The 27,517-nt window shown below is 38.0% G+C and overlaps 1 protein-coding gene across 1 annotated transcript in view; it reads left to right on the top strand.

Annotated features, from left to right (window-relative positions):
* Positions 1–21,739: 21,739 nt before the first annotated feature.
* Positions 21,740–27,517, top strand: part of COL6A6 (collagen type VI alpha 6 chain) — a 41,019-nt gene continuing 35,241 nt past the window's right edge. Inside the window, 5 exon segments of the mRNA XM_064641159.1 lie at positions 21,740–22,204; positions 24,023–24,155; positions 24,158–24,233; positions 24,235–24,328; positions 24,330–24,456. Coding sequence (XP_064497229.1) covers positions 21,848–22,204; positions 24,023–24,155; positions 24,158–24,233; positions 24,235–24,328; positions 24,330–24,456 — 787 coding nt within the window. The 5' untranslated portion in view covers positions 21,740–21,847.

Raw genomic sequence — 27,517 nt, 5'->3', positions numbered from 1 at the left:
CGATATTCTCTGAGAAGATCATAGCTCTATATGTTGTCCTAATCTAATTCCCTCCAGCTCCTGCCTTTTTGCAGAGGCAATATCAGATGAAGAAATTCAGGTCTCTGTTTCTGTGTCATACTCCTTTACTACTAACGAGACAGAATCAGCTCATTCTCATTTGTCATTCCTCTTTGAGACATTTTCATCACTCTTTTCCTTTTGTCTCCTTTAATGCTATAACTTGCCATCTCCCAGCTCCTCTTCCTGCCTCCTGATTTTGATTAGTGCTTCTCTCCTTCTTCCTCTCCTCATTTTCCCAAATATGGTGTAGGGGTAGACATTTGCATGTTGATGATGCTTTGTACCTAAATTTTGCTTATGGCCATACCTATTTTCATTTCACTACAGCCAAAGCTTTTAATGCTTTTTAATGTTTTTTTAATGCTTTTAATGTTTTTTTTTCCCAGGCATTAAAAAAACAAAGATCCAAAACTTTGATATAATCTATTCTGTGAATTTCCCCATGGTTACTTTCACTCTCGTGCCAATATTGAGTCAGAACAGGAGTCACTCCAGTCCTGTATTCCTCTGACTGGAGTGTAGTTGATGCTTGTTGAAAGAGTACAAGAATAGGTCAAAGTTATAGTATTTTGTCTCAGCTTCCTGTAGCCTAGGTTGAACTCACATCATTGCTTCTGATACTACTTGCTGGGCTTATTTTCAATTAATTAGTCTAATTGTTGCTTTAGCACATTTTGATTTTGGCATTCAAAACACTTTGTGGGAATGTTTAAATTTGTTGTGTGAAATAACATTCCCTTTAAAAAAAGCCCCCAAACAATAAACCAACCCTATCCCTTTTCTCAGTGTAATTTTTTATCTCCCCTGCTTATAAAAAATTATGATAACATCTCACACATCTTTTATTTTGCCCATAATTTTGTGTTCTTTGCTATCTCTTTCTTCCATTCCTTCTTTCATCATACATTTAATCTCTTTTCAGTCTCCTCTATGCTTTCTTCTATATGGAGCAACCAGAATGGTGTGCAGTATTACAGTTGTATCATTAATTTTGTATCCCGGTGTACTGTTTTCTTCTGTTTCATGATTTTTCCTAACACTTGTATTTGCCTTTTTAACCACTGCTGAGCATTTACTGAAGTTCTGAGCACTCTCCAGAATGACTCAGCTTTCCTGGGAAAGGATAGACAGTTTAGCATCTGCCATTATGTACCTAATGTGCTGTTTTCCCCCTGTGATTTAGCAGCATTTAATTTAACAGGCTGTTTACTACACACACAGGAGAGATCCCTGCACAACTTTCTGTAGTAGGCTTTCACAAACCAGAGTATTTGTTAGAAGTATAAATCTAGTCCTTTGAGGAGATAGTGAGGTGCAGTTTTAACATGCTGATGGGATTAGACTATCAGGTGGACGTCAGACAGCTTTTACAGCTGCCTCAGCTGTGTGGAGCAGGAAGTGATACTGAAGTGTCATGGTTCTATTCTGCCTTTGATTCAACTCTAAGTCCTATAGCTCAGCTTGACCAAAGGTAACTAAAACTGTCATTGTCCTTCCTTTACACATGAAAAAATACACCCATCAATATGAAAATGAGAAAGAGTCTGCCCCTTCGTCTATGATGACAACATTTTACCAATTATATTTGACTACAGCCCCACTTCCATTTATCCAAAAGAATAAAATTGATATCTGGAATCCTTCATGTAGAGGATGAAAATATGACCACAGTTCACTAACAAGCAGGAAAGACTCTTTGGTAAGATTTGCATCTCTGACTGTGTCAGAACACACCTGGGTGAAACCAAGCTAATTAACAGTGAAGTTAAGCTTAGTGAAAAGCTGAATTTGTTAGTTTGGTTTGAATTGTTAACTTAGCTTAGTAATCATTGGCTAGCCTTAATATATTTAGCACTAATGCAGGAAGTATATTTATCAATGGCTATTCCAAATCTTTATTTCTGTTGCTTCAATAAACCACACCGGTTGTGACTTTGTGATTGTGAAAGTTCTTATCGAACATGATTAGACTTATAGCGCTACATTGGGTATGATCAGAAATTCAGCCTAGCTGCACCCAGCCCCTCTGATCTCTGAGGACTAGCTGGAATGCAAGGGGGGTTAGTTTCTGCCAAATTTCATACTCCAATGCAGCACTGTCATACCTCTTCTCCCTATTATTTCTTGCCATTTCTAGGTAACTTCTGAGTTTTTACAGTAGTTGACCACTTTGTTCGAAAACAGAAGTTGGATATGCTGTATTTAAGTTTCGTAGAGGCCTCCCCTTTAACACTTTGAGAACTGGCATCCTATGCATTTTACCAATGATTTCATTTTCCTCTACTTGTTAGAGAAGGGCACTGTGTGGGAATCTCTAAGTGCCCCTTTATTGAACTGCCTTCCAAATTTTCACTTTCTTATGAAAGACATAAGAGATTATCCTTTTACAAGTTACTTACTGAAACTTCCACATGAAATGTTGTTCATATTCTGACCCTATTGCTTAGCCAGGACAGTGTTATCTCATTGCTTCCATGGACTGTATTATTTCATGTTGAGTCAGACTGTAGGTAATCTCTTTCTATTTTTAGTTCCAAGTAGAGCAAAATATGATAGTTGTCACTACTGTAAAATAAATAATAAAACTAATCACTGTATTGGCCTCCCTCCCTTCATGTAATTTTTATTATTTCAGTCATTTAAGTATGTTGACTAATCTTTTTATTCTACATTAAAAAGTTCTATCTTTGTGTTTTCCCTTTTGATTCAGTACAGTAAGTGCCAGGTAAAATTATTTTAGACATATGATGGTTAATATTTTAAAGACTGGGACAGACCTTAGACTTAGAGCATGCACTGAAGTGACAAGAAGCTAAGGAAGGTAAAATGTGTTACTAAACAGTGACTGCTATTTGTTCAGAACATCATTGAAAATCAATACCTGTTTCATCAATAACTTGTTGGACGTGTATGCACAATTGTTAAATGGATTCTGCAAAACCATAGAGAAATGTTGCCTATATTTTTCAGCTACGTAGGAGAAACTCCTTGTATCTATATTTGTGGGTCTACTTTGGTTGGGCTGTTCCAGAGCAAATCTGTGTTAACAGATGATTGTGTATATTCTCTAGTGCATAAAATGTTTTCTTAAACAGACTAACTGATCTTGGCTCATTTTTCTGTGAAGTACCACCAATTTATTGTTACGTACGGTACCTAAGTATTGTATTTTCAGGGCTGAACCCTTACGTATAGAGTATGTGGAACTCTTTTTGCTAGAAAATTAAATTTTCCTTGATTGAGGACTTCTGAATATGAATCCAGACCCCTGACTGCTTCTGATGCTGCTTAATGGTATGAAATTAAGAAGGCAGGTAAAGCACAGCTGAAAATAAAGCCTTAAAGTTTGTATATAATATTTTAATTTTTCATATGCTAGAAATACCTTCTATAAATAGGACTTTGAATATATGAAACTACTTGAAAAAAAGAATCAATTATATTATACCACTAGATGTCCATCTACGGTTAGATTGAAGCTAGAAGTTTTTACATGGTTAAAGGAACAGAAATTGAACAAATACATTTTTAGTTTGGCTCTGGTTTAGCTACAAGTGTGGTTGATTTGCTTTGGTTAATTTTGGTTTTGAAGTTTTCTTGACTCAGTCACAGAGATTTAGATTTGTTTTTTGCAGTCTAAACTGGTCAGAAATTTTGGGTCCTGCTGCTCCCCAAACACTAAAGAAATAGTAGTATGAAATATAAAATCATGTAACTGTAGATTCTGTAGATTTTTTTTATTAAGTAGCACAATTTCAGCAGAGATTATTGCAGTTCTCTAAAATTTCTTTAACTGGTTTCATACAAAAAGTAATACAGTTTTCTAAAAGTAAAGATTTCTTCCTTACACTTTCAAAACAGTGGTTCTCAACTTTATGGGCCGTAACTTGTGGCATTTGTTTAGAAACAAACAGTTATGGTGATACGAACTGTGATCCTAACTATGGAAAGAGGGAAGAAAAAGGAGAAAAAAAGGAGCAAATTAACACCTGGGCACTGGCAATTTCTTGCTGTTAATATCCCAGGTTACTCCTCAAAACTGCTCAAGGTAATTAAAATAATTAACATAGCCCTGGTTAATTTTCTCAATTTCAAGGACAGAAAGGTGCTAAAATAGATGCCCAAATGTATCTCTCTCATCTGTTGAAAAACATTTCTGTAAAGAAAACAGTATTCTTTACAGGATAGCAAATTTTTACAGGAAGCAACTTCTAAAGGGTTAATATTGGCTGATTTTTTTTTCGTTTTTGAAGAAAAATTAAAATTCAGACTCTATGCATTGGGCAAGAGGGGCCTTTTTTTAAAGTGTTCTTTTGGTGCTATTTATTTTCTCATTTTCAATGAAGACATTTTAATTAGCATGAATAATGTTATTTGCAAGAAACTTGAATTTAATCAAGCAAGTCTTTTACTGAAAACAGCTTGTTATACTGTCAGATTTGTACTCCCAGGGAATTAAAAATTTAAAACACATTCCTCATTGTGATGGGGTGGCTTCGGCTAGCAGGCAAGCTCTCACACTTCTACCCCCACAGCAGGATAGGACTGGGGGAGGAACAGAGAAAACAAGAAGCACAGGAGTGAGAAAACTCATGGGTCAAAATAAAGACAAGGAAATAATTCACCAGTTACTGTTGTTGCAAAACAGACTCTGGTTGGGGAATTTAAATTAATTTATTGCTCGTTAACATAAACATTTAATTAGTGGTTTGGGGATTGGAAACCAAAGATAACAAACATTTAAATGCTTTGTGAAAACACTTTCCTTCTCCCTTTTTCAGACTTAACTTCACTCCAGACACCTTACCTCCCCTCTTGTTACTGATGCGAGTTGCACCTAGTAACTAGTGAGGTGATGTGTGATGCAGGATTTAGAGGTTGCTATGTTGCAGTTTCTCTTTGCTGTTCCTTTTTTTTGTCTTCTGCTACTCCTTTGTGCTTATTTATTCACTATGCTCTGGTGTGAGTCCTCCACTGACCGAAGTCCCATTGGGAGTTTACCTGCTCCAGCATGGGCTGCAGTCCCTTTGGGGTTGCACCTGCTTCAGCCTCTGACTCTGACCTTGGTGCTCCTTTGCTACCCTACATTGATCCTCTCAGTTTTAGCTATTTCTGCCCTTTCTTAAAACTGTTTTCAGAGAGGTGGGACAAACTTCGGCTGGCTCAGCTTTAGCCTGCGGTAGGTCCATTGCTGAGTCAGCTGTTTGACACACCCCTTCTCACAGAGGCCGCTCCTGCAGCCCCGCCACCACTACCGAAAGTGTTCTTTTTACCCAGTGCACTCACAAAGGGATTAACTTGAAGGGAAATAAGAGATAATTACAAATAAGGATTTTTTCCCCCTCAGATTTGTTAGCAGGAAAATTGGTAAAGCTAAGGCAGTCAGTTGGACTGGATTAGCTACTGTTTGCTATAACTCACGTAAGGCACAACTGAAAATATTTCTGAGGGCAACACGACCCATAGAGAGGCTACATGGAGTCCAGGTTCCCTTTGTAGGGTTACTCTCTGCTATTTGCAGTGAGTCTACCCTGGAATGCAGGTTATGGACTAAACTAAACCCACAGCTGCAGAAGAAAGCAGTCCCTGTTGCCTCAGCTGATGTTGCTGAGTCTGAGAGGGAAGACCCTTGTTGAAGACCCAGTTGCAACATGTTGGTGATCAAGGGAACAGAAGTTAGAAACCACCGATACCTCCTGTGCATTGTCCTTCATGTACAGGTGGTATTCTCCTGTGGCTGCTGCTCTTGTGAAGGTTTGGGTATTAAGGGTGTTTGCTTCTGCTGTTGGAAGGATATTCATTTAAGAAAACTACAGTCTGAACTTGATGTATGTCAGCCCCACTGTGCCAGGTACTGTGTAAATGCTTTCATCCTGCAATACTACATAGTGAGATCAGTGAGAAAGAAAAACTACTTTGTGCATACTGCCTTTGAGAGGATAATGTGTTTGGGGCAACTGCTGACTGAGTTTGCATGTGACCTTCCCAAACACTAATTTTGTTTGTGTATCATACCTTAATTGAGACTGTCTCTTTCAGGTGCATGATGGGTCTCAACTATCTTTTTTTTCCCTCCTTCCTCTGAAGCTTATATTACATGGTAGGTTCATCTGAATTGAACTCACTTTCAATTCCAAACCGTTTGGAGAAGCTTGGCAGAGGTAGTCTCTTCTTCAGAATATGACAAGACTGGGTAGTTTACCCTCCTGCCAATACTACTGATACAGTTGGCCTGGAAACATCCTGATTCTTTTGCTTGATGTGCTTACTCTAATTAAGAAACAATTTTTTGTTTAGTTGAAATAAGGACAGACACATTATTGTAAGCAGCAAGTATGCAGGCAAAAGGCAGATTCCACGATGACTGCTAAAATAAAGCTATTTGCACTGCATAGGAATGCAGCAGAAAAAAATAAGGACAGTGGGGATACAAATGTGTATGTAATGATGGACCTCATTCAGTTATTGTATATGCTAAACTTTTATTTTACCCTTGCAAATGTCAATGGGATTCATGTGCATAAGTGCTTGTACAGCTGGAACAAACGAAATTATAGGTACACTACATTTGAATCCCTTAGTCTAACCATAACTCTACAGCTATTAATAAAAAAAGCATGCAAAAAAAAAATCTAGTCAGTTTTTCAATGAAAACCCAACTATTATTTTTTCCTTCTGTAAGAAACCAGAGTATCCCTTTAGTCCTGTGGGACCATTATGCAGTATTTAACTGTGTGATAAAATAACAGTGAGCCTAGTACGTAGAAGGTTTTATAATCCTTGTTGTTGCAGCATGTCTGCTCTGAACTACCAAAATAAAATGGGTGAGTACAATCAGAAGGAATTAAGGACAGAAAACCATGACCTGGAAATGTCACTTCTGATCTGGCTGTCATACCCTATAACCCTTCCACACGGTGGTGGGCTTTACATGTGACTGTCTCATTTTATTACGTTTTTACTTATACGTTGAATGTTTTAAAGTTAAAAGGCAATAAGATATTTCTTTAGTTTTCAATGAAATTATGTCTGCTTCACATGACTGAATGAACAGAAAGATGATATAAAAATGTCCCTCAGAACTAAGACAACTCCTGTGCTTTTTTTTTTTTATTTTTAAAGTACTGCAGGCAAGGAAGTTAGCACTGAACATGGTCTAGAAAACAGAACTGTGACCTCTGTAAGTATTGGTGGGTGAACATTTCTTTGCCTGTTTTGCTGCCTAGAAACAGACAAAGAAGCAGTTTAAAGCTGGAACTGGAGCAGTCTGGAAGTTATAACTGTTTATGGCAAAATCCCCAGTGTTTCTTGCAGGAAATTGTCTTTCTGCTGTGCTTTACAAGCGACTTGAGCACATGTTTTTTTAAAGTGGACCCTACTGTTAGAGCTTAACTTCAATGATCTTTAACCTGAGTTCTAAGAGGAATCCTTGTGTTCTGTATGATGATACATTTTTCAGCTCCTTGGTTTAGCAAAAATTTTTCAAATCATTTTTCCACCCTCCCAGGAAGTCTGTGTGAGATGTGCTGCTGGAAGAGCTCTTGTCCTTAGGCAAGTATGAGTGCCATTTGGTAAAATACAGTGTCATTCCTTAACAGGCATAATCTTTTGCTTTTCAGAGGTAATAAATAAAATGCCATAACAGGACTATTCTTGATCCACAGGGCTGGATAGCTTGCTTCTCATTTTATGGCAATTTTAGCATTTGGATAACTAACCATAAACCTCTGAATGGCAACAGTTGATATGAGCTGCTGTCCATCTAAGCTGCTATCCTGTTTTTGATGAACAAATGCAGATATGTAAGGAAGAGCAAAAGAACACAGCAGACCTGTAGTAATGCTCAAGGATCAGAGACTCTTAGAGCTAAAAGGTGGCATCTTTAGTGCCCTCTGATATATTTACTTCCAATTCATTGACTATTTGTGCTTATCTGAAGTCTTAGCATTCAGAACACCCTGCTGCAAAGCATTTCACAACTTAAGCACCCAATACATGAACCTCCATCTGACCTGCTGTGAGTCTCCCAGCATCTAGCTTCAGTTGATATCCCGTCCTTTTGTTGAAGAGCCATTGTCTCCAAGCTGCTCATGGCTCTATAAACATCCATCATATCTTTACTCAGTCATCTTTTTTTTCCACTAGACTGAATAGTCATTTTATACTTGGAAGTCATAGAATCATTGAATCATAGAATCAACTGGGTTGGAAAAGACCTCTGAGATCATCAAGTCCAACCCTTGATCCAACACCACTGTGGTTACTAGACCATGGCACTAAGTGCCACATACAGTCTCTTAATAACCTCCAGGGATGGTGAATCCACCACCTCCCTGTGCAGCCCATTCCAATACCTGATTTCTCTCTCTGTAAAAAATTTCTTCCTAAAAAGTCTTTCTATACCTTTTGTTTAGCCCTTTTACCCTGCCTTGTCCTTGGATGAATCTGCAGAGTTATTGCTGGTCTCTGAAATCACTGTTACTTTATTCCCCTGGAGACATGGGGATTTGATCATCTGGGAGAAAAAAAGAGCAGGAAAAAAGCACATGGGCTTGAAGGGTCTGAGTTGTCCAGTCAAGTTCTCCTCTAATTGGAGGCAACTATGCAAACATTGCTGCTTTTTTTTCCTCTCATGTGAAACCCTTCAGTAGATCAAAATCTTCAAAACCAAACAATATGTCTCAAGAACAGAAGTAAAAATCAAGCAAAATCAACATTTAGGTGAGGGTGATATGGGTTACGAAGCAATAAAGTGAAATCAATGAAGTAGGAAGGGTGTGCAATTGTGCATGTTTTATTAACTTGATCTCATCTCATCTTTATGTACCAGTCAAGTGGGAAGTACTCCAGTTTCTATTAGAGCTCAATAAACCCTCCATTCTTAGGAATATAGTAAGGTTCACTTTGCCAGATGTTCTAATTTCCTTTCTTTTGTATGAAAATTGGTGATTGCCAGAGGAGGAAAACATATTTCTGTAGAAGGTGGGTGTATCTTTGAGGAATTTCTTTATGTGTCCTCTGGTTGAAATCCCAATTACTGTTGCTAAATACCAATATTGCCACGTCAAGGTTTGACTTCAGTAATGATCTATGTCAAAAGCCAAGAATGTAGAGATCATGCAGAATGTATAGCCTTAAAGTTCATACTACTCTTTTTTCAGTGTTAAAGCTTTAGAGGTTTTACTTTTTGAATTTCCTGTTTTGAAATACTCAGATTTTTCTATATCTCTAGTAAGGCACAAAATTAATCGAATGGAAATAGAGCTTATTTAGAGCTCAGTGTATGTTCTTCTAGACAGTGCACATGCATTCAGATCAAGACTCTAAAGACATGGTGAAGACTTATGTCGCTGGGGTGAAAAGGTTATGATGCAGGCGTGGCATTCTAGTACAGATAAGGACAGTGGAGTTTTCATCATAAGCCTGAGTTTGTTCCCTTCACCAGTAATCACACAAAAACTGTATTGTGCTCAAAAGCTAACCTCAGCTACAACAAGGCAAGCCTGCCTATTGCTTTCCCTCCACATCCCCAGTTTTCTTCTATCTATGAAGCACCTTAATGTTCCCAGCAATTTATGCAAACCCCCCCCTGGTTCCCAAGAGACCTAGCTAAAAGCTTTGCTATTCATCATAAGAAAATAAATTATATAGTAGTTTTCTTTTGACCCAGAAAACAATATCATGCTTTGAGTTAATTAAGGAATAAAGACTGATCTTACATTAAACTATGGAAAGGTCTACAGATGCATTCATTTTTTAGACTGGAGTGGGTTTAGTCCTGGGACTCAGTTCTGACTGAGCATTTTAATAGGGTTTTTGTGTAAGAAAAATTTAACTTTATTAATACATGGTATTAATTCACCTCTTCCTGGCTTCTACAATGCAGATATAAAACTCCCTGTAGTGATATTCATGTGATGGCTTCAGTCCTCTGAAACTAAGAGAATGTCTTTTTTTCTGCTTGAAACTGGTGGCCACCTAAGGCATCAACCAGCTGTCATGGCAGTTTGTCTGTGTTAGGATGGGTGGGAGTCTGTTCTTCTAGCAGCTAATGTTGCTCCTCTGGCCCTGCTCCTTAACTTCAGTAAACCCTGCCTAATTCTTGATGTGGGATTCTTGATGTGGGATGCGAGCCTGTGTGCAAAGAGACCTAAGTACCTTGTAACAGGTGGTATTTTGTATTAGTTTTGTTTGGGAGGGTAAATGAGCTCAGTGTTACCAACTAATGGGGTTAGGTCATCCCATAGCAATGACAGCTACCCAGTTTTCTACATGTAGATGTTTTGTGTTCCTCAGTTTTGTCTATGTTCTTTGATGGCATGTGTTCACCGCTGGAACTACCATGGAGCCATAAGATGTCACTGCAGGGTTGAAAACTGAGCCAGAGGTGTTTGTAGGAAGTTTTAAAAGGAAGGTTTTTAGATGGGTTTTTATGAAGAATTCTCACCTTCCTAGGATTTTTTACCATGTACTGTCATCCTGTGAATGTTGAGGCCTCTCGCTGGGTAGCTGCCTCTGGCTCTCTAGCCTGAACACCTGTTTGGTTTCCCATAAATGTGCTATAGCACCATGGTGATCCTGAAACTTTTTCAGATATTCTGCAAAGAGATATAATTTGATCCATTAAGAAGGGCAAACATTCAGCAGTCTCAGTCCCATACACTGACTAGTGGGCTTTCTACCCTCCAATACAGGAGAGATTAGCAAAATATTACAATATTTAATACCTGAAAACAGTTTTTCAATAAAAGACACCATAAAATATAATTAAACCAACTACATCATCTCTAAGAAAAACCACACACATGTGCAAAAAAAAAAAAAAACCAACAAAAAAACCCAACAAAAAAACCAAACTCAAAACCAAACCAACCAACCAAAACCCAAAAAACAGACAAACAAACAAAATTGTACAACTGCCCCATTACTTGATGTGATACAGTTCACACTGTGTAGAACATCTTTTGATGGGAGCAGGGATAGATTTGACAGGAATATTAACTACGTGATCTCTGTTCGAGCGTTAGCCTTGATTACAGTGGCATTATGAGCTCATCTTTCTTTCAGGTTTTACATCTTTGTCAGTTAGCATCTTCAGAAGGGATGGACTTTCTCACTAAATCTTTCTTTCACTGGAAACAAACCAAAAGATCTCTCTTGTACCTCGAAGTACTGTGACCTGTAGAGTCACTCTTAGAATAGCTGGTCATTGCCAGTGCCAGGCAGTCTAAAGTAGAACAGCTTTTCCTTTTCCTTCTAAGGGAAGAGATTACTGGAGAGATTGGAATAAAAGCCCCATCTGTACACCAGATCCTTATCTACTGTGAACTGTGCTGTTGAAGTCTGTGATGCTTTGCTGATTTGTATCCCAAAGGATATGTTGAATAGGAAATAAATCAGGAAAAAAAGCAAAGTTGCTGCCTGTCTTTACTGAGACAGCTGATTGCTATAAAATGGAACAAAAAGTGTGTGGGTTTTGAGACTGTATGATGCATAGAAGATATTTCCTGGAGAAAAAAAGATTACACAGCTGTAGTTGAAAATAAAATGAAAGGTTGAATGAGAAAAAGTCAGGGTGCAGGGAGGCAATCACGAAAGCCAAGGCACATCTGGAGCTGAACCTGGCTAGGGATATGAAAAATAACAAGGAGGTTTTCTTCAGGTAGATGGGACAACAAAGGAAGAGAAAGAAACTGTACCGTCCCTGATTGGTGAGAAATGGGAGACCTGTCTAAAACTGAAATGTACAAGACTGAGATACTCAACAACTTTTTTTCTCAATTCGTAGAATCCAAAGGCAGGGACTGGGAAAAAGAAGTACTGCATACCTTTGAAGAAGATCAGGCTTGAGATCAGCTAAGGAACCTGAATGTGCACAAGTCATACCTATTCCAGATGCCTGTGCCTTCCATCCCCACCTTCCAGGTGCCTTTGCACAACATGTATGAGGCTCTGCAAGTGGAACCAAATAATGACGAAGATGGTTCATCTAGCTTGAGGGTGGCACTGAGGTTAAGTCACCCTACTCCCTGCATCAAGACTGCTTCCATAAAGCAAAAAAGACAGGTGAGACTCCCTTCTGAAGGGAACAGAAGGCCTAATATGCAGTCTGAACCCATTTCTTAGGGAAGTCTGCTGCCTCCATGGGACCCAGGATAAAGATGTGAAGAGAAAGTTTCCTACTCTGGTGTGCCCCTCAGTTAATTATCCATCAGCGATTTTTCAGGTAGGCAGCCGTGAAGTTGAAACAAAAAGTTCAAGAGTAATCAAGAGAGATTGCAAGGCCTTGGGATGATTGGTTAAAGAATCAGGAGCACAAGGCCTGAAGTTGTGTCAGGGGAGGTTTAGGTGGATATTAGAAAAAGGTTCTTCACCCAGAGCGTGGTTGGGCACTGGAACAGGCTCCTCAGGGAAGTGGTCACAGCACCAACCCTGACAGAGTTCAAGAAGCATTTGGATGATATTCTCAGGCACATGGTGTAACTCTTGGGGATGGTCCTGTGCAGGGCCAGGAGACGGACTTGATAATCCTTGTGGGTCCCTTCCAACTCAGCATATTCTGTGATTCTGTACTGTTCATCCCTATCCTAAGTAGACGTAATGGCTTCAAACTGACAGAGGGTAGGTTTAGATCAGATATGAGGAAGAAATTCTTTTCCATGAGGGTAGTGAGGCAACAGAACAGGTTGCCCAGAGGAGCTGTGGATGTTCAATCCCTGGAAGTGTTTAGGGCAAGGTTGAATGGGCTTTGAGCAACCTGGTCTAGTGGAAGGTGTCCATGGTGAGGGAGTTGAAACTAGATGAGCTTTAAGGTCCCTTCCAAGGCAAAGCATTCTGTGATTTCATGTTTCTTTGATTCTTCCAGCTTTCTTCCTTCACTGAATAAATGCTGTGTGTTCTGATCCTTGACATAATTTCAAAATCAAAAAGTTCTTTGGGAGATAACATTACAAATTCATTAGTTATGTGTATTAATGCAGTTCAAATACCTTTATAATTCACTGTAGAAAAATCATATCCCTTAAAACATTGCTTAGTGATTAAAAACAGGTTTACTGATAAATTCCAAAACTCTTACCACAAACAGGTTGAGGACAGAGTCACTGGGTGGTATTTCGACCCATTTCTCAGCTTTCAGAGGGCACCAAGAACTCTGCTTGCAGTGTTTTGAAGTAATTAACGTGTTTTGAAAAGGGACTGAACCGAAGTTAAATTATCTGTATGTCACTACTTCTGCAGTACAGTGTGTAAGATTCCACTTCTTTTTAGCTTTCTTGACAGCAGACAAAGTAAAACCACTTGTTTAGAAGCCCTTTTACAACTAAACTGAACCTACAACTTTCCAAAGCAAAATTTCCAAAACATAATTTCCCATGCAAAAATTCCAATCAGTAAATAAATAGAGGCATATGGAAGTCTTGAGCGGAAACACTGGTCAGGAAATGTTAGTAGCGTTCAAGGAAAAAACAGCGATGCTATAGTTGTTTTCTTTTCTGTGGTCCTAAGAAAACAGAGGATTCTTTTTGTAGATGATGTTGTAGAGGCCAAATTCCATCACTATTACTATCTGTATGTTATCTCAAAATATTTTTTCAACATAGGTTTTTCTGTGGACAAGAAATGGATTTCAGTGTGCTTTGAAGATTTAAAAAAAAAGTAGTGAAGGAGTTTTTGCGCACAATTCTTACTGGATTGGGACATCAGGGACAGAGCTTTGAAGGAAGAGAGCCCAACATCTTCAATACTACTCTGGAGATTCAAGAGATATTCCTGCATATGCCAAGGTAATCCTGTGGAATATTGGCTAATCATGTATGACAAACTCTCATTTTGTAAGTTAAGAAGAAAAAATCAGAGGACACTAATTTTTGAGAAAATGCAGTACTTGAGGGATGCGAAATTATATTAAAATTGATTTACCTACAAGGTAAAATTGTAATTTTTGGCTCTTATTTTGGTTCAGTAGAAAGCCACATTTTAAAATTTCTTAGCTCCTTGCAAAACTGTTTTTCAAGCTCTGCTATATTGAGATACCATTTCTGAGGATCATTAATAAATGCCTGCATATGCATTAACTTACATTATATCTACTGCATCGTGATAGTTTATATGTAGTGTCTGTTAAGTGTCACAGAAAACATTTTCTAAGTTACCTGCATAAGTATGCAGACACTGAGAAAGTGTCAGCTTTCCACACTTACTTTCCGGCATTTATTATGGATTCTTCTCACAATGTGGCAATATATAAAACATGCTGTTTAATTTTCATTGCTTTTGCAACAGCTGCAGTTGTAAAGATGATTGCCACAAAGCTACTCAGCTCTAATTTGCCTGCATACGATCATTTACATAATTCTTCCACACATTCAAATCCAAATACAGTATCATTCAGTCAAACAAATCTCCTTCGTGTCAGTGAATAAGCAAAGAGCCTTTGGATAAACAAAATTTATTCCAAACGATTAAAAATAAAATAGGCACCTAATAATAATATTAGGATGCTTCAGAAACGTGTACATCTCTGTGCTTTGTTCATATTACAAAGATGTTTCATTTGACATGATGAACAAAATACGGGTGATATTGTAGTGTTGTGAAGATATTCACAAGCAAAAGTCTTGATTCTTCCTAGCTTCATATTTTCCTGCTAACAAAAGTGATAGATTCCAATAAAATTGCATGATTTTCAGCACTAGAAATGGGAGAATAATTAGGGTTTTTTAGCAAGGATGTTGGTAGAAGTTTTACTTCATTTTCCTAACATAAAGCTTTTATAAAACAAGAATCTGCATCTCGTCACCACCAGTAGCTCATATTCTTAGAGTCCTATTTCAAAGGTTCATCTAGCTGATGCTAGCAGATGGTTCTAAAGCTTCTGAAACATTATGTGTTAACTGTTGCCCTTAATTTTGAATTGTCCATTTTGTGGTAGTTCAACATGAGGCGACTTAGTACTATTTTTATTCTAAAAAAAGACTTTTTATAAAACTAATCTGTTCCAGATGAGATTGGGTTTGAGTACTTACTCCTGTGTATGGGATGCTTTCCTACTCAATATTCCTGGAAGTAGGAGAGTCACATCTGCTGGTTTTCTTTTGGCTTTCAGAAGCTGCTTTCATGAATGAATGTTTGTGTTTAGTTCACTTAATATCCTTTACTAAATGAGTCAGTGAAGCACATGTGGGTAAAGTTTAGCATTTATGCTGTTCACATTTGTCTACTTTACAGTCAGAGGAACTGGCAAGGATATGACAAATTGCTTGTATCATCCTCCAGGTTTAACTGGCCCATTTTACAAGACCCATTGAATGGTTTTTGTTTCCTGTTTTAATGCTTTTTTATTGATCACTTTTATATTCTTTTCTGTAAGTAAACAAACTTGATCCACGGTACTGCCATGATTTTGCTTTGGTGCTGACATTATGCTACATGTCTTATGCGAAGTAGGTCTAAAGCCAGGATTGATAGGAAAGAGAGAGAAAAACAATAACAAATGCATCTCCAGCTCCATAATGACTTTCTGATGTGGGAAAACTACTCTTCCATACCAAGGAGCTCTTTTGATCTCCTTTACTCCTTTTGAAGAAATCCCTTCATAGGAGGCAAACTCACCTTGCTGTGAAATATATATACATATGTTATTGTTTATAGTCCCAAATCGTCATATGAGGTCTCTTTCTGCTCTTCTTTTATTAGGGCCAAAGCACAAAGTGTTTAGGAGTTTGAATGTGAACTCGTTCTGGGTCAGAATGAGTCATTGCTAGGTAAGAACTCATTTAACAAGGTTAAGAGACTTTTCAGCTTCACTGCTCCGTTTACAGGGTTTGGTTTTCAAATTCCTTCCCCCATCTGGGATGAAAGGTGAAATGTAACATTCAGCCTGACTTCTTTCTTGAGGAAACTAAACCAGGAGAAAAGCCTAAAGCCATAGTCCTGTGTGCAGTACTGTTCATATTTCAATCACAGCATGGTATAGTCTTGTTGAATTCATACACCTAAAGGCAAACTTTAATTAACTTCAAATACTTCAACTGAATAGAGCAATTTAAATTAGGGTGTGATTAATAAACAGCTATTTACAGAGTGTGCAAAGTGAAGAAGTGAAAGCTTGTCAGGCTCTCAGAATAGCCAGATGTGGTCTTAGGTAGATGGTAGGTTAAGAGCTGTTTGAGGCTGCTAGGATACCAGGGTCCATTTTTAAAATTTTGTTAATGTGTACTCATTGTAATTTGTGCTGTTTAAGCCATCAGGAAGATAGAAGTATGAATGATAATGAATGTTTAAGGCTTACAGGATCATAAAATGCTAATTATTAAGCTTTACTCAGAAATGGAAAAATAGACAATAGGCTTATAAAAGGCACACCAAATACTGAAATGGAAAATCATTATGTCTCTCCATTCTTTAAAAGTAAGTCATCACGTAAACATTCATCCCACTTGCTCACAGACAGGCGCATTCCAACAGTAAATAAACTGACTTTTAGTGTCAGTCAATTTTCCCTTCTAAAACTGGGTGCAGACACTTAAGGGGCTGGTTGTGTGCTTGTATGTACCTCTGTCTGTATGTGGGGGTGTTTCTGCCTTTGTGGCCACACCCTTTTCAGCTATGTCTGCTTGTCCTGCTAAACAAAACCACTCCTCGAAACATCTTGCATCTCATGTTGATCAGGCTGGCTTCCTAAGTTAGGTAAGTCACCCAGGGTTTCTTGCCTGAATCAGTGTCTGGCCACGTGATTGTACCTGGAATCGTTAGGAAACTCTTCTTTTCTCTAGGAAACCTGCAATAAGTAAAACTGCAACTTTCTTCCTGAGACATTTCAGGGCTAGCAAAAAGATTTTTTCTAGGGAAAAAAGTGTGCCTGTAGAGACGAGATAACTGACAAAAATATTTCTGCCTTCATATAAAGAGCTGACACCTAGAAAATATTTTGCATTATTTTTACAGCAACATTTGTCTTTCCTCTGGTACTATGATGTCTCAATGTGAAAGTTCAGCATGTGGATGTATGAGGAGAGTGGTGGAGTGGGAGGATGGGATGGGTTTCCCCTCGGTTTACTGTTTGGTGAAACCAGGAACTTCCACAGATGGATTCCAGGCTTTAAATTTGCTTTAGTGAGAGAAAAGGGGAAGGTGGAGGAAAGGGATAACTAACTGGGGCATGTGAGCTGAATCTGTCTGTCTGCTGCACTCAGGACTCGGGTTTATTTCAAAAACTTCAGAAGGAATGAAATCAGCGTGTAAAAGTTGAAGAAATCTAATTGGAGTACTTCAGTAGGTAGGAGAAAACTATGTGATCACATTTAGTTGTGCTGGGAGAGATGGAATTTTAAGTTGTCACAAGAAAGTTTATGTTCCTTTTCTTAGTATATACAAATGGAAGAGAGAAAATATCCCCAAATCAGGGTGTTGCAGGAAGATGCTGTATGCAACACGGTTATAGACTATAGGTGTAAAAGAGATGTTGCTTCAAAATCTTAATTCTTTTGACAGTGTGCTTAAGAAGTGTGTTAATATTTGATGGTGCATTTTGTTCTTGCAGCAAAAATCTACAGAATTACTTTTTTTACCTGCCTAGAACATTGAAGCAGCTAAAGATAAAATTGGTACAGTAGTTGATTAAAAAAGAAAAACAAAATATAATGGCAAGTAATCTTTGTAAAGCAATTAAAGAACTCAGGAATACTGTTGATCTTATTCTTCCTTTGAGATTTATATACATATTGCTGGATCTCTGGGAACAAATAAGGAAAAATGCTGGCAGTAAAATGAACTTTAAAATATGTGTGTTTTTCTTAGGACTTTCAATAACTTTCATACTGTTGTCTCCTAAAATAAAATTCAAGTGGAAAGATGTCTTAGATTTTTGAGAATTGCCGTCTTAGCACCTTACATAGATTATACTTATATATATTTATATAAACAACTATAGGTATGCATATTTAAGTACCTTATGCTAGAACCTTGTATATTCAGTTTTACCTTCAAATAAGCTTTAGAATTAAGATATTGCTAGTGTAATATGCAGAATTGGGAATGCTGTGTAACAGTGCATGTGAGTTTATTTAGGCTTTTGCCCATAATATCTATGAACTGCATGACACAAATTTTCCATTACATTACTTCTTTCGCTTTACATTAGCAAATATTGAAGAATGCACATAGAAAGCCTAAAGTACTTCTGTTTATGCAGCTTGGTTTTTTATGCAGCTTGTAATTCATGATTGGAATTTTCTATGTGAAGATAAGGCAAAATAAATAAATGGTACAAATAGGAATATTAGCGTGCAGCCTTTTTAAATTGCAATGTTCCTGTGTATTTAAAGAAACTGCCTGATCTCAGTTGGGGCTAATGAAGGATAAAACAAAGGGCAAGTAAGAAATATGTTCCCATCTGCACTCACTGTTTAGGAAGAGTGAGAGAGATTTTACTAGTGTAGGGTATATGACCCAATGAGCAGGGAACGTTCTTGAGTCATGAGGCTGGAAGAAGCTAAAGGAGGAAAATAGACTGACAGCTGTTAGGAAGTATGGAAATAGTTGCATAACTGAACAGTCACTGATTATTTTGTATACTATAATAGTAAGATCTAGATTTTGGTATGAAATTTCAATGTTTACATAATTGAGGGAAGTCTAGCCCCTTGCTAAAACTCCAGCTGCATTTTGCTTCACTGACTGTGGGCAGCCACACAGAAGCTTGGTCATATTGATACCATTGAGATTTTCACAAAATGAATATTTCTAGAGCGAAACACTAATTAGAGGCTTTGTAAATAACTGACAGCATTTTACTTATCTGCCCTTGAATATGTACATATCTAGCTGGGTCTGTAGATCTGTGTGCAATTTATTAAAACCAAAGAGTTCAAGATGTGAATGCTGCTGTGGTACAATAACTGTGTTATCAAAATAGGTATTGTATAATATTGTAATGGAAGTTAGTAAGCTTTTTTTTTTGCATACCATTAAAATATTTAATTGTCCCTCAGTAAAAAGTTTTAGCTTAATAAGGTCTAAAACAGAGGCCCATGTAATGAGGCATAGTAGTGAAAATAGATAACTGGGGACCAAATCTCTAGCAAAGTGATCAAGGAGAGCTCTTAAGAGAGTCATTAACTCTCAGTAACATATACAGAAAAATTAATTAAATCCCAGAAAAATTTAATCATGAAGAGGCATATAAGATGCTTACAAAAGGTTTTTATCTGCTGTGTTTTCATGCATGACAAACTGCCGTTTCCCTTATGTTAGAGATGCTTATTAAAGAGAACTGTGATGTGCAGAGGCATTAGAAAGTTTCTTCAATGCACCAACCCCAACATTTTGTTTTTGTTAAGGACCACATAATACTTGGAACCTCTTTTGTTGCATAGGGACCTCAGTTAGACCTAGAATCTCTGTGTTACTGCAGTGCTAATAATAGTAAAGATTGCCCATATCTGATAAATGTCTTGAAATATAGGAAATGTGGCTTTATTCTCCCCATAGGAAAAGGTTCCAAAGAACACTTCAAGAGCTACAATGGAGCTTGGTGTGGTGATACTTGGAAATGAAGTTTTGCTCTTGCCTGAGGGTAGAATATAGATTCAAGCAGATGATTTTTATTCATTCCTTTCTGTTATTTACAAGACCCAGGATAATATTACACACACTGTTACTGTAAGAACTGGAACTGAACCCTACGCTGTAATGTTAGACTAGCTGTAGCCTTTCTACAGAATTGTCTTTGCAGATATGAGATACAGTATAAGATAATGAGTTGTTAACAGTGCCATTAAGTTTATGTGTGTCCTAGAACTGGAAGTTATCCATAACTGGTTTGTTCTCATTTGTTTACTGTACTTAAACGCAACATGGCTTAATTTTGTACTTTCCAGCTGAGAGATTTTGATTCCAATTTCCCACAGCATTGGGCTTTGTCAGTTTTATGTGGCAAGTGTTTTTATTACTGCCCAACTGGCATATTTTTTTCATTTGTAAATGAATGCTTGTTCTTACCTATGTGTATTGTGTACAGATGCCATTACCAAATTTTCCTTTTAAATTGATGTGTGGGTAGGGAATATCAAGGCTAGAAGGGAATCTTAGAGGCATAACTACCATTAATCTTACACTGTGAATATCTTGCTTTTAGTTGAATTTTAGATCATGGTAAATATAGCTGTTTGAATCAGAACAAAGCATGTTTGTGAAAGCAGAGCAGTAAACAGTTCATTTTGGTTATATGCTCTACATCAGTGTCAAAGTCTTAACAGCTTTGTGTTCAAAGCCTGCATGTTAAAAGCTAAGGGAAAAAAATATGAATTTAAAGTGCTACTTTAAATTGCATACAGTTAGAAAGCCTCCATGTTGTCAATAAAATGCACTTACCCAATTCCTCCACAATTAGAAACCTTTTTTTGAGGAAATTATGCTCTGTATTTCTCACTGTCTTTGGTTTTGATTTTTTTTTTTCTAGGAAGGTTTTCAAAATGGATGGCTGGAAACCTCTTCTTCTTCTTCTCTGTGTTTCCACCTGCTCTATAGATGCACAGGAGACTGGTAATACATTAAAGAAATGTTGATAACAAAATTGTTTTTTTACATTTATGCCCAGTGTCAGAGAGATGTGATGAATTGATGAAAATATATTCTAACTAGGGATACTGTGCTGTGCTTTTATGAAACTTATATTTGTAAGTTTCTATAATAGGAGAGTTGTCATAAAAATGCAAAATTAAATGCAACAGCTGATTAAAATCTGGTTTTGTTTGTGAATGCTGAGATTTCATATTTTCCAAAGCAACAAAAAACCTTTGGCAGTATGACTGCTAAAAGCAAGATAAGTCACAGGATTTAGCAGTTCCATTTTGGTGGTCGGGTCTTCTGGAAGATCTGTTTGAGAAAGTGTTCTGTCCAGTTGCAGGACATTTTCTGCATGACTGTTGGTTTGAGGAAATAATAAGTGTTTCATCCATGCTGTACTAATGTCATATGCTTCTGGAAGGTGTGGAAACACATGAATTTAATATTCACTACAAGGAAATGTGGTTAGTACTCTTCAAATTGATGTGACCTTATTTTTTGCCCCTCAGAAAACAAATATTTATTAGTAATGTATGTGTGCACAACGGAGTTCAAAGTGCATGAGTGAGGTTTCCTTTGCTCACTTGACAGCAGGCAAACACATTCTTATGGTTGTGTTTCATATAAAGAAGTGTGTAATATGCATTTACTACAGACAAGTTCTGAGCAGGCTGTGAATGGAAATTGTGTTGTGGATTTCAGCATCTCTCCTTTTCCTGAGAATGGTGTTGCAGAAGGACGTGGTTTCTGACCCTCTGTATGATAAACAGAGGAAAATAAGGAAGTAGTGGTTGCTGAGAATTTAGTTGAAAAGGTTTTTTTTGTAAAAGGCCAATAGATCTTGGATTCTGAAAAGCAATTAGGATTCAAAATTGCTCTTCTATTGGATTATACAACCTTTAGGAGAAGAGGAAAGTTACAACATACTTCTTCAGTCTGTAAAAAAGCTTCTGTGACGGGCAACATCTTCCTAGTGGATGAATTCTGGACTGCAGGGATAAAGAACTTCAAGATCATTCAAGATATCTTCTACACAATGGTCAATGGCTTTGATATTGGGCAAGACAAAATCTATGTTGGTATAATTCAGTACAGTGATGTGACATACACTGAATTCTTGTTGAATATTTTCTGTAACAAGAATAATTCCTTATAGAAGATACAGAAATTATGTTACAAAGAAGGAGGCACCAAAACTGGGCAGACCCTCCATTTTATGCTAGAGAATCACTTTGTAGCAAGTGTTGATAGCCAAAAGGATAGAGGGGTTCCTCAAATTTATCTGGTGATTACAAAAAAAGAGGCTGAAAATAATATTCAAAACTCAGCCACAGCATTCAAAGATGCTGGCATCATGTACACCACAGGTCTGAAAGGATCTGCTTTGTCTGGGCTTCTAGAAATAGCTAATGAGCCAGCTGATAAGCATGCCTATGAAGTGGAAGATACTGCTTCTCTGCAAGGACTCTCTCACAGTAAATCTGCAGATGCTTTGTACTGTGTTAGAGGAGATAACTGGACCAGCCACCCAGGTTGCCCATGGTATGACCTGAAAGGGCTGTTGTCTTTCCAGGTTTGTTTTTCTCTATTCATAGACTAAGTATATGAAATTGCAGTGTGTTGCCAAAATACGGGTTTTAACTTCTTGCATCTTCCATATATTGCTAACTAGCTTTCAATAATATCAAGTCATAACTGGTAAAATTTGAGTGCCTGTCTACCATTAAAATATTCAAAATAGTGGTGGGAGGGGAGAAGGCAAGGTGAGGAGGAGAAAGGCAGAAACAGGCAACACAGTGGCAATTTATTTCATGAATAATAAAATGTACACTCAATTCTTCCTTGCTCCTGAACAAAGCCAGAGAAGGAGCTATAGTAATTAATTCTTCTATCTACCTTTTCTTGGGCAGTTAGCAGGAAAACCACGTTGGCAGATGTTGTCTCTTTAGTGGATACCTCAACGAGTATTGATCAGGAAAACTTTAACTTGGTTTCGAGTTTTGATGTTGGCCTTGGTGCAATCCAAGTTGTACTGGCACAATACAGTGATGAGACTTAACAAGAACTCTTGCTGAATCAATATTTGAAAAGTGATGTTTTGGAGCAGATTGATAATTTACCGTAAAGGAGCGGAAAAACTTATGTAGGGAAAGCTCAGGGTTTTTTAAACCAGTGTATTTCACTCAACCTACAGAAAGCAAGGCTAAGGGCTTTGTTACACAGCTAGTGATTCTAATCATTGGTGGAGAATCCAGTCGTGAAGTTGAATTGCCTGTGAGGAAACTGAGGAACATCAGAGGCATTCCCCTCTATGTTGTTGGAACTGGTGTGCAGGATACAGCTAATCTTCAGCAAAGAGCCAGCAAACCTTTTGGTAGGTATCTGTGTAGTGCTGGTAGTTTTGATGACCTTCCAGATCTCTTCACAAGACTCTGGGGAAGCTTTTGCTTTGCTGCTGGTTTTGCTGTCATTTACATCAGTGTTTTTGTCATGTAACATGACTGAAAACAATAGGGCTAATTTTGAGTTAGGTTGCAGTTCAGGCTGACCTCCCTTTTTATCACATTTCAATGTCTGCACTGAATTCAGAGAGGTTTAACTGGTAAAATAGGAAGGTAAGCTTGTGCTCAGTTCTCTCTGAAGCTGAGCCTTGATGTATTGTAAAGAAAATCAGGGGCATATTCACAGATTCTGTGGTGTATATTCGACTCCTCATTCAACATGTTTTTTTTAGAGTGATGCAGGGGAAAGGAAAAAAAAAATTCCCCCTTGTTTTTTTTTAGAACAAGTAAACCTATGACAATATTTGGCTTCATCTCAGAGCTGGTGGAGTAATTTTTAGAAAATGGATGTAATTGAACAGTTGAACAGGGAATTTTTTCTTGATTAAGCTATGCTTTTGGTAACTTTTAATTCCTCCAAAAAACTAGTTCATAAATTGAACATTCTAGGAGTTACAAAAATGAAGGGAAGTCATATTTTCCTGTTCAATAAATTTGCTGAACAGCAAAATTTGCAGAACATGTATTTTCCCTGTTTCTTTAAGGACTGCTATTGTTGAATGGTGAAAGGGGGAGGGATATAAAAAGAGGTGAGAAATAAAAACTAAAATCAGAACAAAAAAATGGTGTTCAAAATAATAATGAATGTTTAAAAGGTAACGTAGTTACAATTTTAAATTTTTACCTTTTTTCCTGGTTTTGCAGAGTTCAGTGTGGGTACCTCCACTAGTTTTATCTCAATGAAAAGGAAAAGTTAGGGATTAGATGCTGTGTTAGTTGGTCACCTTTTTGCCACTGCTTTTACTCTAAGTTTGCAGCAGTCTTGTGGCAGATCTTGTATTCCTGATGAAAGGATCAGAAAGCATATAAAAAACTTTTCTGTCACAAAGACCTTCGTGAAGGAAGTTGTGGACAACTTTGTTATTTCTAGGGACAAAGTAGTTGTTGGAGTAGTCCAGCACAGCCCAGAGCCCCACAAAGAATTTCCTTTTAATGAGTTCTACAGTGGCACCACGATAAAGGAACGATCAACAGAATAAAGCAATTGCAGTCTGCTGTGGTTTATGGCAAAGGCCTGAGGCTTGTCCAGAGCCTTTTTCAGTGACTACTCTGCTGACAGGGTAGAGGATGCAGCAATGGCTTTGAGTAGCAATGAGATTCATGTCTTTGAAGTTCGCATAGGGATTATAAATTCCCTTTGAGCTGATTTTAATAGCTGATGATGCAAGGGGAATGTTCACAGTGGAAAGCCTTGACGCACTGAAACCCATCGAAAGGAATATTGTCGATTGGGTCTGTCAATCCAAACATCTCCCTGGCCAGGGTGAGTAAAAAACACTTTGTTGGGTGTATAATGGCTTTGTGCAGTCCCTGATAAAAGTATCTCAGCTGGATGGACAGCAATCCAACTGTTTAACCAAAAAATACTTCCCATATTACTCCGTTTGCAACTCGCAACTTGCACCTTGCTTCAGTCAAGAGCCACTACACTCTTTGCTATGGTAAATAGCTTCTGAGGTAAGACAGTACTTCACATCTAGCTTTCATATTCATAGCTGCTCAGTGTCTGAGAGGAGCCAAAGCAGACATCCCCAGTGAGTATCTTAATCAAAAGAGGGTAACAGACAATTCAGTGATATTTAAAGAAGAGCCTTTCAGAAACCTAACTTTGTCATCTACAGCTGACCGTACTGCTTCATTGGGACTGTCAGCAGCAACTGTTGACAAAACTGAAGTCTCGCAGAGGCTCTATGGAGAGGGGGCGTGAGGAAATCCATCCTTGGATATGTGGGAGATATTGGCAAGATGTGAACAGCAATGCTGAGATGCTACCCAAAAGCTTTTCCTAGATAAGAAACAGAAAGTGGTATTTCTTACTACATCTTCTTGATGGTAAGAATGGCTTGGCTGCCACACAGCCTGAGAGGCTGCCACCCTCAAGGAAAATAAAGGTTCAGTATTGCTTTTGATTAAAATAACAACTTCTGTCAGATGTCAGATGCTGGTTTCTTATCTGAGTTTATTCTGACATAGTGCTGCAGTATCAGTCACCTTGTCCTGTGGGAAGACTGAAGCAGAGAACATAGACAGTAGCTCTTTAACATTACATATTTGTGCCAGTTATGTAGTTAGATAACACTGTAGATGCATTTAAGTAGCAAAAAGAAAAATGAAGTGAATGACGAATCAAAAAGCTGGTCTCTTCCTCTACTGATGGTGAGGGGGACCTGCTGTGGTGTAAGTGCATGGCATTGATTGGACATAGCAGGAAGAGACTTCTGGAGTGTTTTTTCTCTCTGTACCCGTGCTTACAGGGACTGTGACTGTCTTTTAAAGTTCCTTGTCTTCCCTGTGTTTTCACTATGTAGGTGATATTTTACATGTGTTGGATGTGTGCTTTTCATTCTCTGTTATGCCATAAAGCTGATCCAACCCAGTTCTCCAGGTTTCATTCCCCTAGTGACAAGAAACTTACTGTGAGAAAGGAACGCTGGGATGACCACTCTGCTTGTCTAAGGCTTTTTGAAGAACAGCTGAGCCTCTCCTGTACCCTAAGCTAGTAAGATCTTAAACATTCCAAAACTGAGTAGTGTTTGCTGGGGTGCTGGGGGGCCAAAAGGAGCCTTCCCTCCTAAAAACAGAAGTGACTCTGTGTGAATTATGTCTGCTCAGGTGGTTTGCAGAGAGGAGGACAGCCAGGCCTGATTCATTATGAGCTCTGCACCCCCACCTACCCTTCTTCCCATCAAGAGCTGAGCAGACCCCCAGATGAAAAGGCATCCCTCATCTCCTGAAAGCAGAGAGAGGGAGAGAGCTACTGTGGAAATAGAGTGCACTACCATGAAACAGCCTGACCGTGGCTGATGCAGGAGCACCTCCTGGTGTTTCATGGCCAGAGAACAGGGAGATTTAATGGGAGATACAGCAGTAAAGTTTATATATATACAGGCACACTTGTTTAGAGAGAGAGACGTTAAGAACAGCATATTGGCTTTGATCTCAGTGATGCGTTTATTTATTACTAAGTTCTGCATAAATTTGTCTCATAGAACAAAGATCAACTTTCTGTGAAGACTGTTTTATCTTGTACTGTCATCTGCATTCTTATATTCACTGACCTTCTTGCCTGAAATAAAACTATTAAGTCTCCATTCTCCAGTCATCTTCCCATAAAATAACAGATTTTTCAATTTAAAAAAACCACATTTGAGGTACAGCATGTCAACAGGGGAAAAAGATACCTTTGCAACAGTAAGACAGAAAAGTTTAACAATGTGGATGTCTGTAGGAGAACAGGTGATTAGAAAAAGAGGTTGGCGACACAGAGGTGTTTACTCCTGAAAACAAATGGAGATTATCAAGAGAGTATAGAGTACATACCAGAAGCTGTTTTACACATTCTCATCCACAACACAGTAGCACAAGACGTGAATGCTTTACTGCTGTTTTATTGTTATTGCTGGTACATTGGGGACTTGACAGAGAATGTTTTAAGAGCTAAGCAGTGTGGATTACCAATTGTCAGGGCAAAACTGCTGAGTCCGTGGTTGCCCTGCACACTGCCTCCAAACTATGTCATTAGAAAGACCCAGGTTTTAGAAGAATCTCATTTTGAAAACATACTGATTGTGTCCTGGACATGAACACATACCGAAAGAAATATCCATTAAATATTATGTTCATGAACGTGTGTAGATATGTGTGCATGTATAGATATATTTAACTGTTTGTCTTGTTTTGGACTAAACAGATAAGGTATAGATTTTTGATGTTGCTCTGAGGCCTGAATGTCAGATATTTTAGCCATAAAGACTCATTCAGTGTGACCTTTTGCATTTAAAAATTCTCATGCTGCTTTCCAGCAGATCATGCCCTCTAGGGGGCACTTTGTACCACAGGTGAGTATGCTGAAGTGTAACGATGGTCACTTTGAGGTGAAATTATTTCTAGATGTATTTGGTTAAAGAACTGAACACATTCATCTTTGTCATGAGAGAGGGAAAACTCAGAAAACTTGGAATAATGGTCTGTAGGAACTAGCCCAGACTAGCAAACCAATATTGAAAACAACCTTGTGATTGCTAAGTGTTTCAGAGGCAATGAGTGAAGAAGGAAAAAAATTAGGTAGAGTGCTGTTTTACAGCTAAAATTGCTTGCCTCTGACTTCCTTGCAGAAGTACAACAATGAATATTAATGCATCTAGGAGCACAGCAGAAAAAACAACATGAGAAATGAATAATCAAGAAGAAAAAAGCCATGTAGTTTAGCTGTTTAATGAGGGCAAGATGACTGGGGAGAGGGAAGGAATTAACCACATCACAGTATTTGCTGTTATTATAAGGAGCTATACAAGCAATTCCTCACCTTACAGCAGCTGTTTTTT

This window comes from Pseudopipra pipra, chromosome 1, assembly GCF_036250125.1.
Source record: "Pseudopipra pipra isolate bDixPip1 chromosome 1, bDixPip1.hap1, whole genome shotgun sequence".
Taxonomy (NCBI): domain Eukaryota; kingdom Metazoa; phylum Chordata; class Aves; order Passeriformes; family Pipridae; genus Pseudopipra; species Pseudopipra pipra.
Note: the sequence above shows the minus strand (reverse complement) of the source record. Positions and strands in the feature narration are given on the sequence as shown.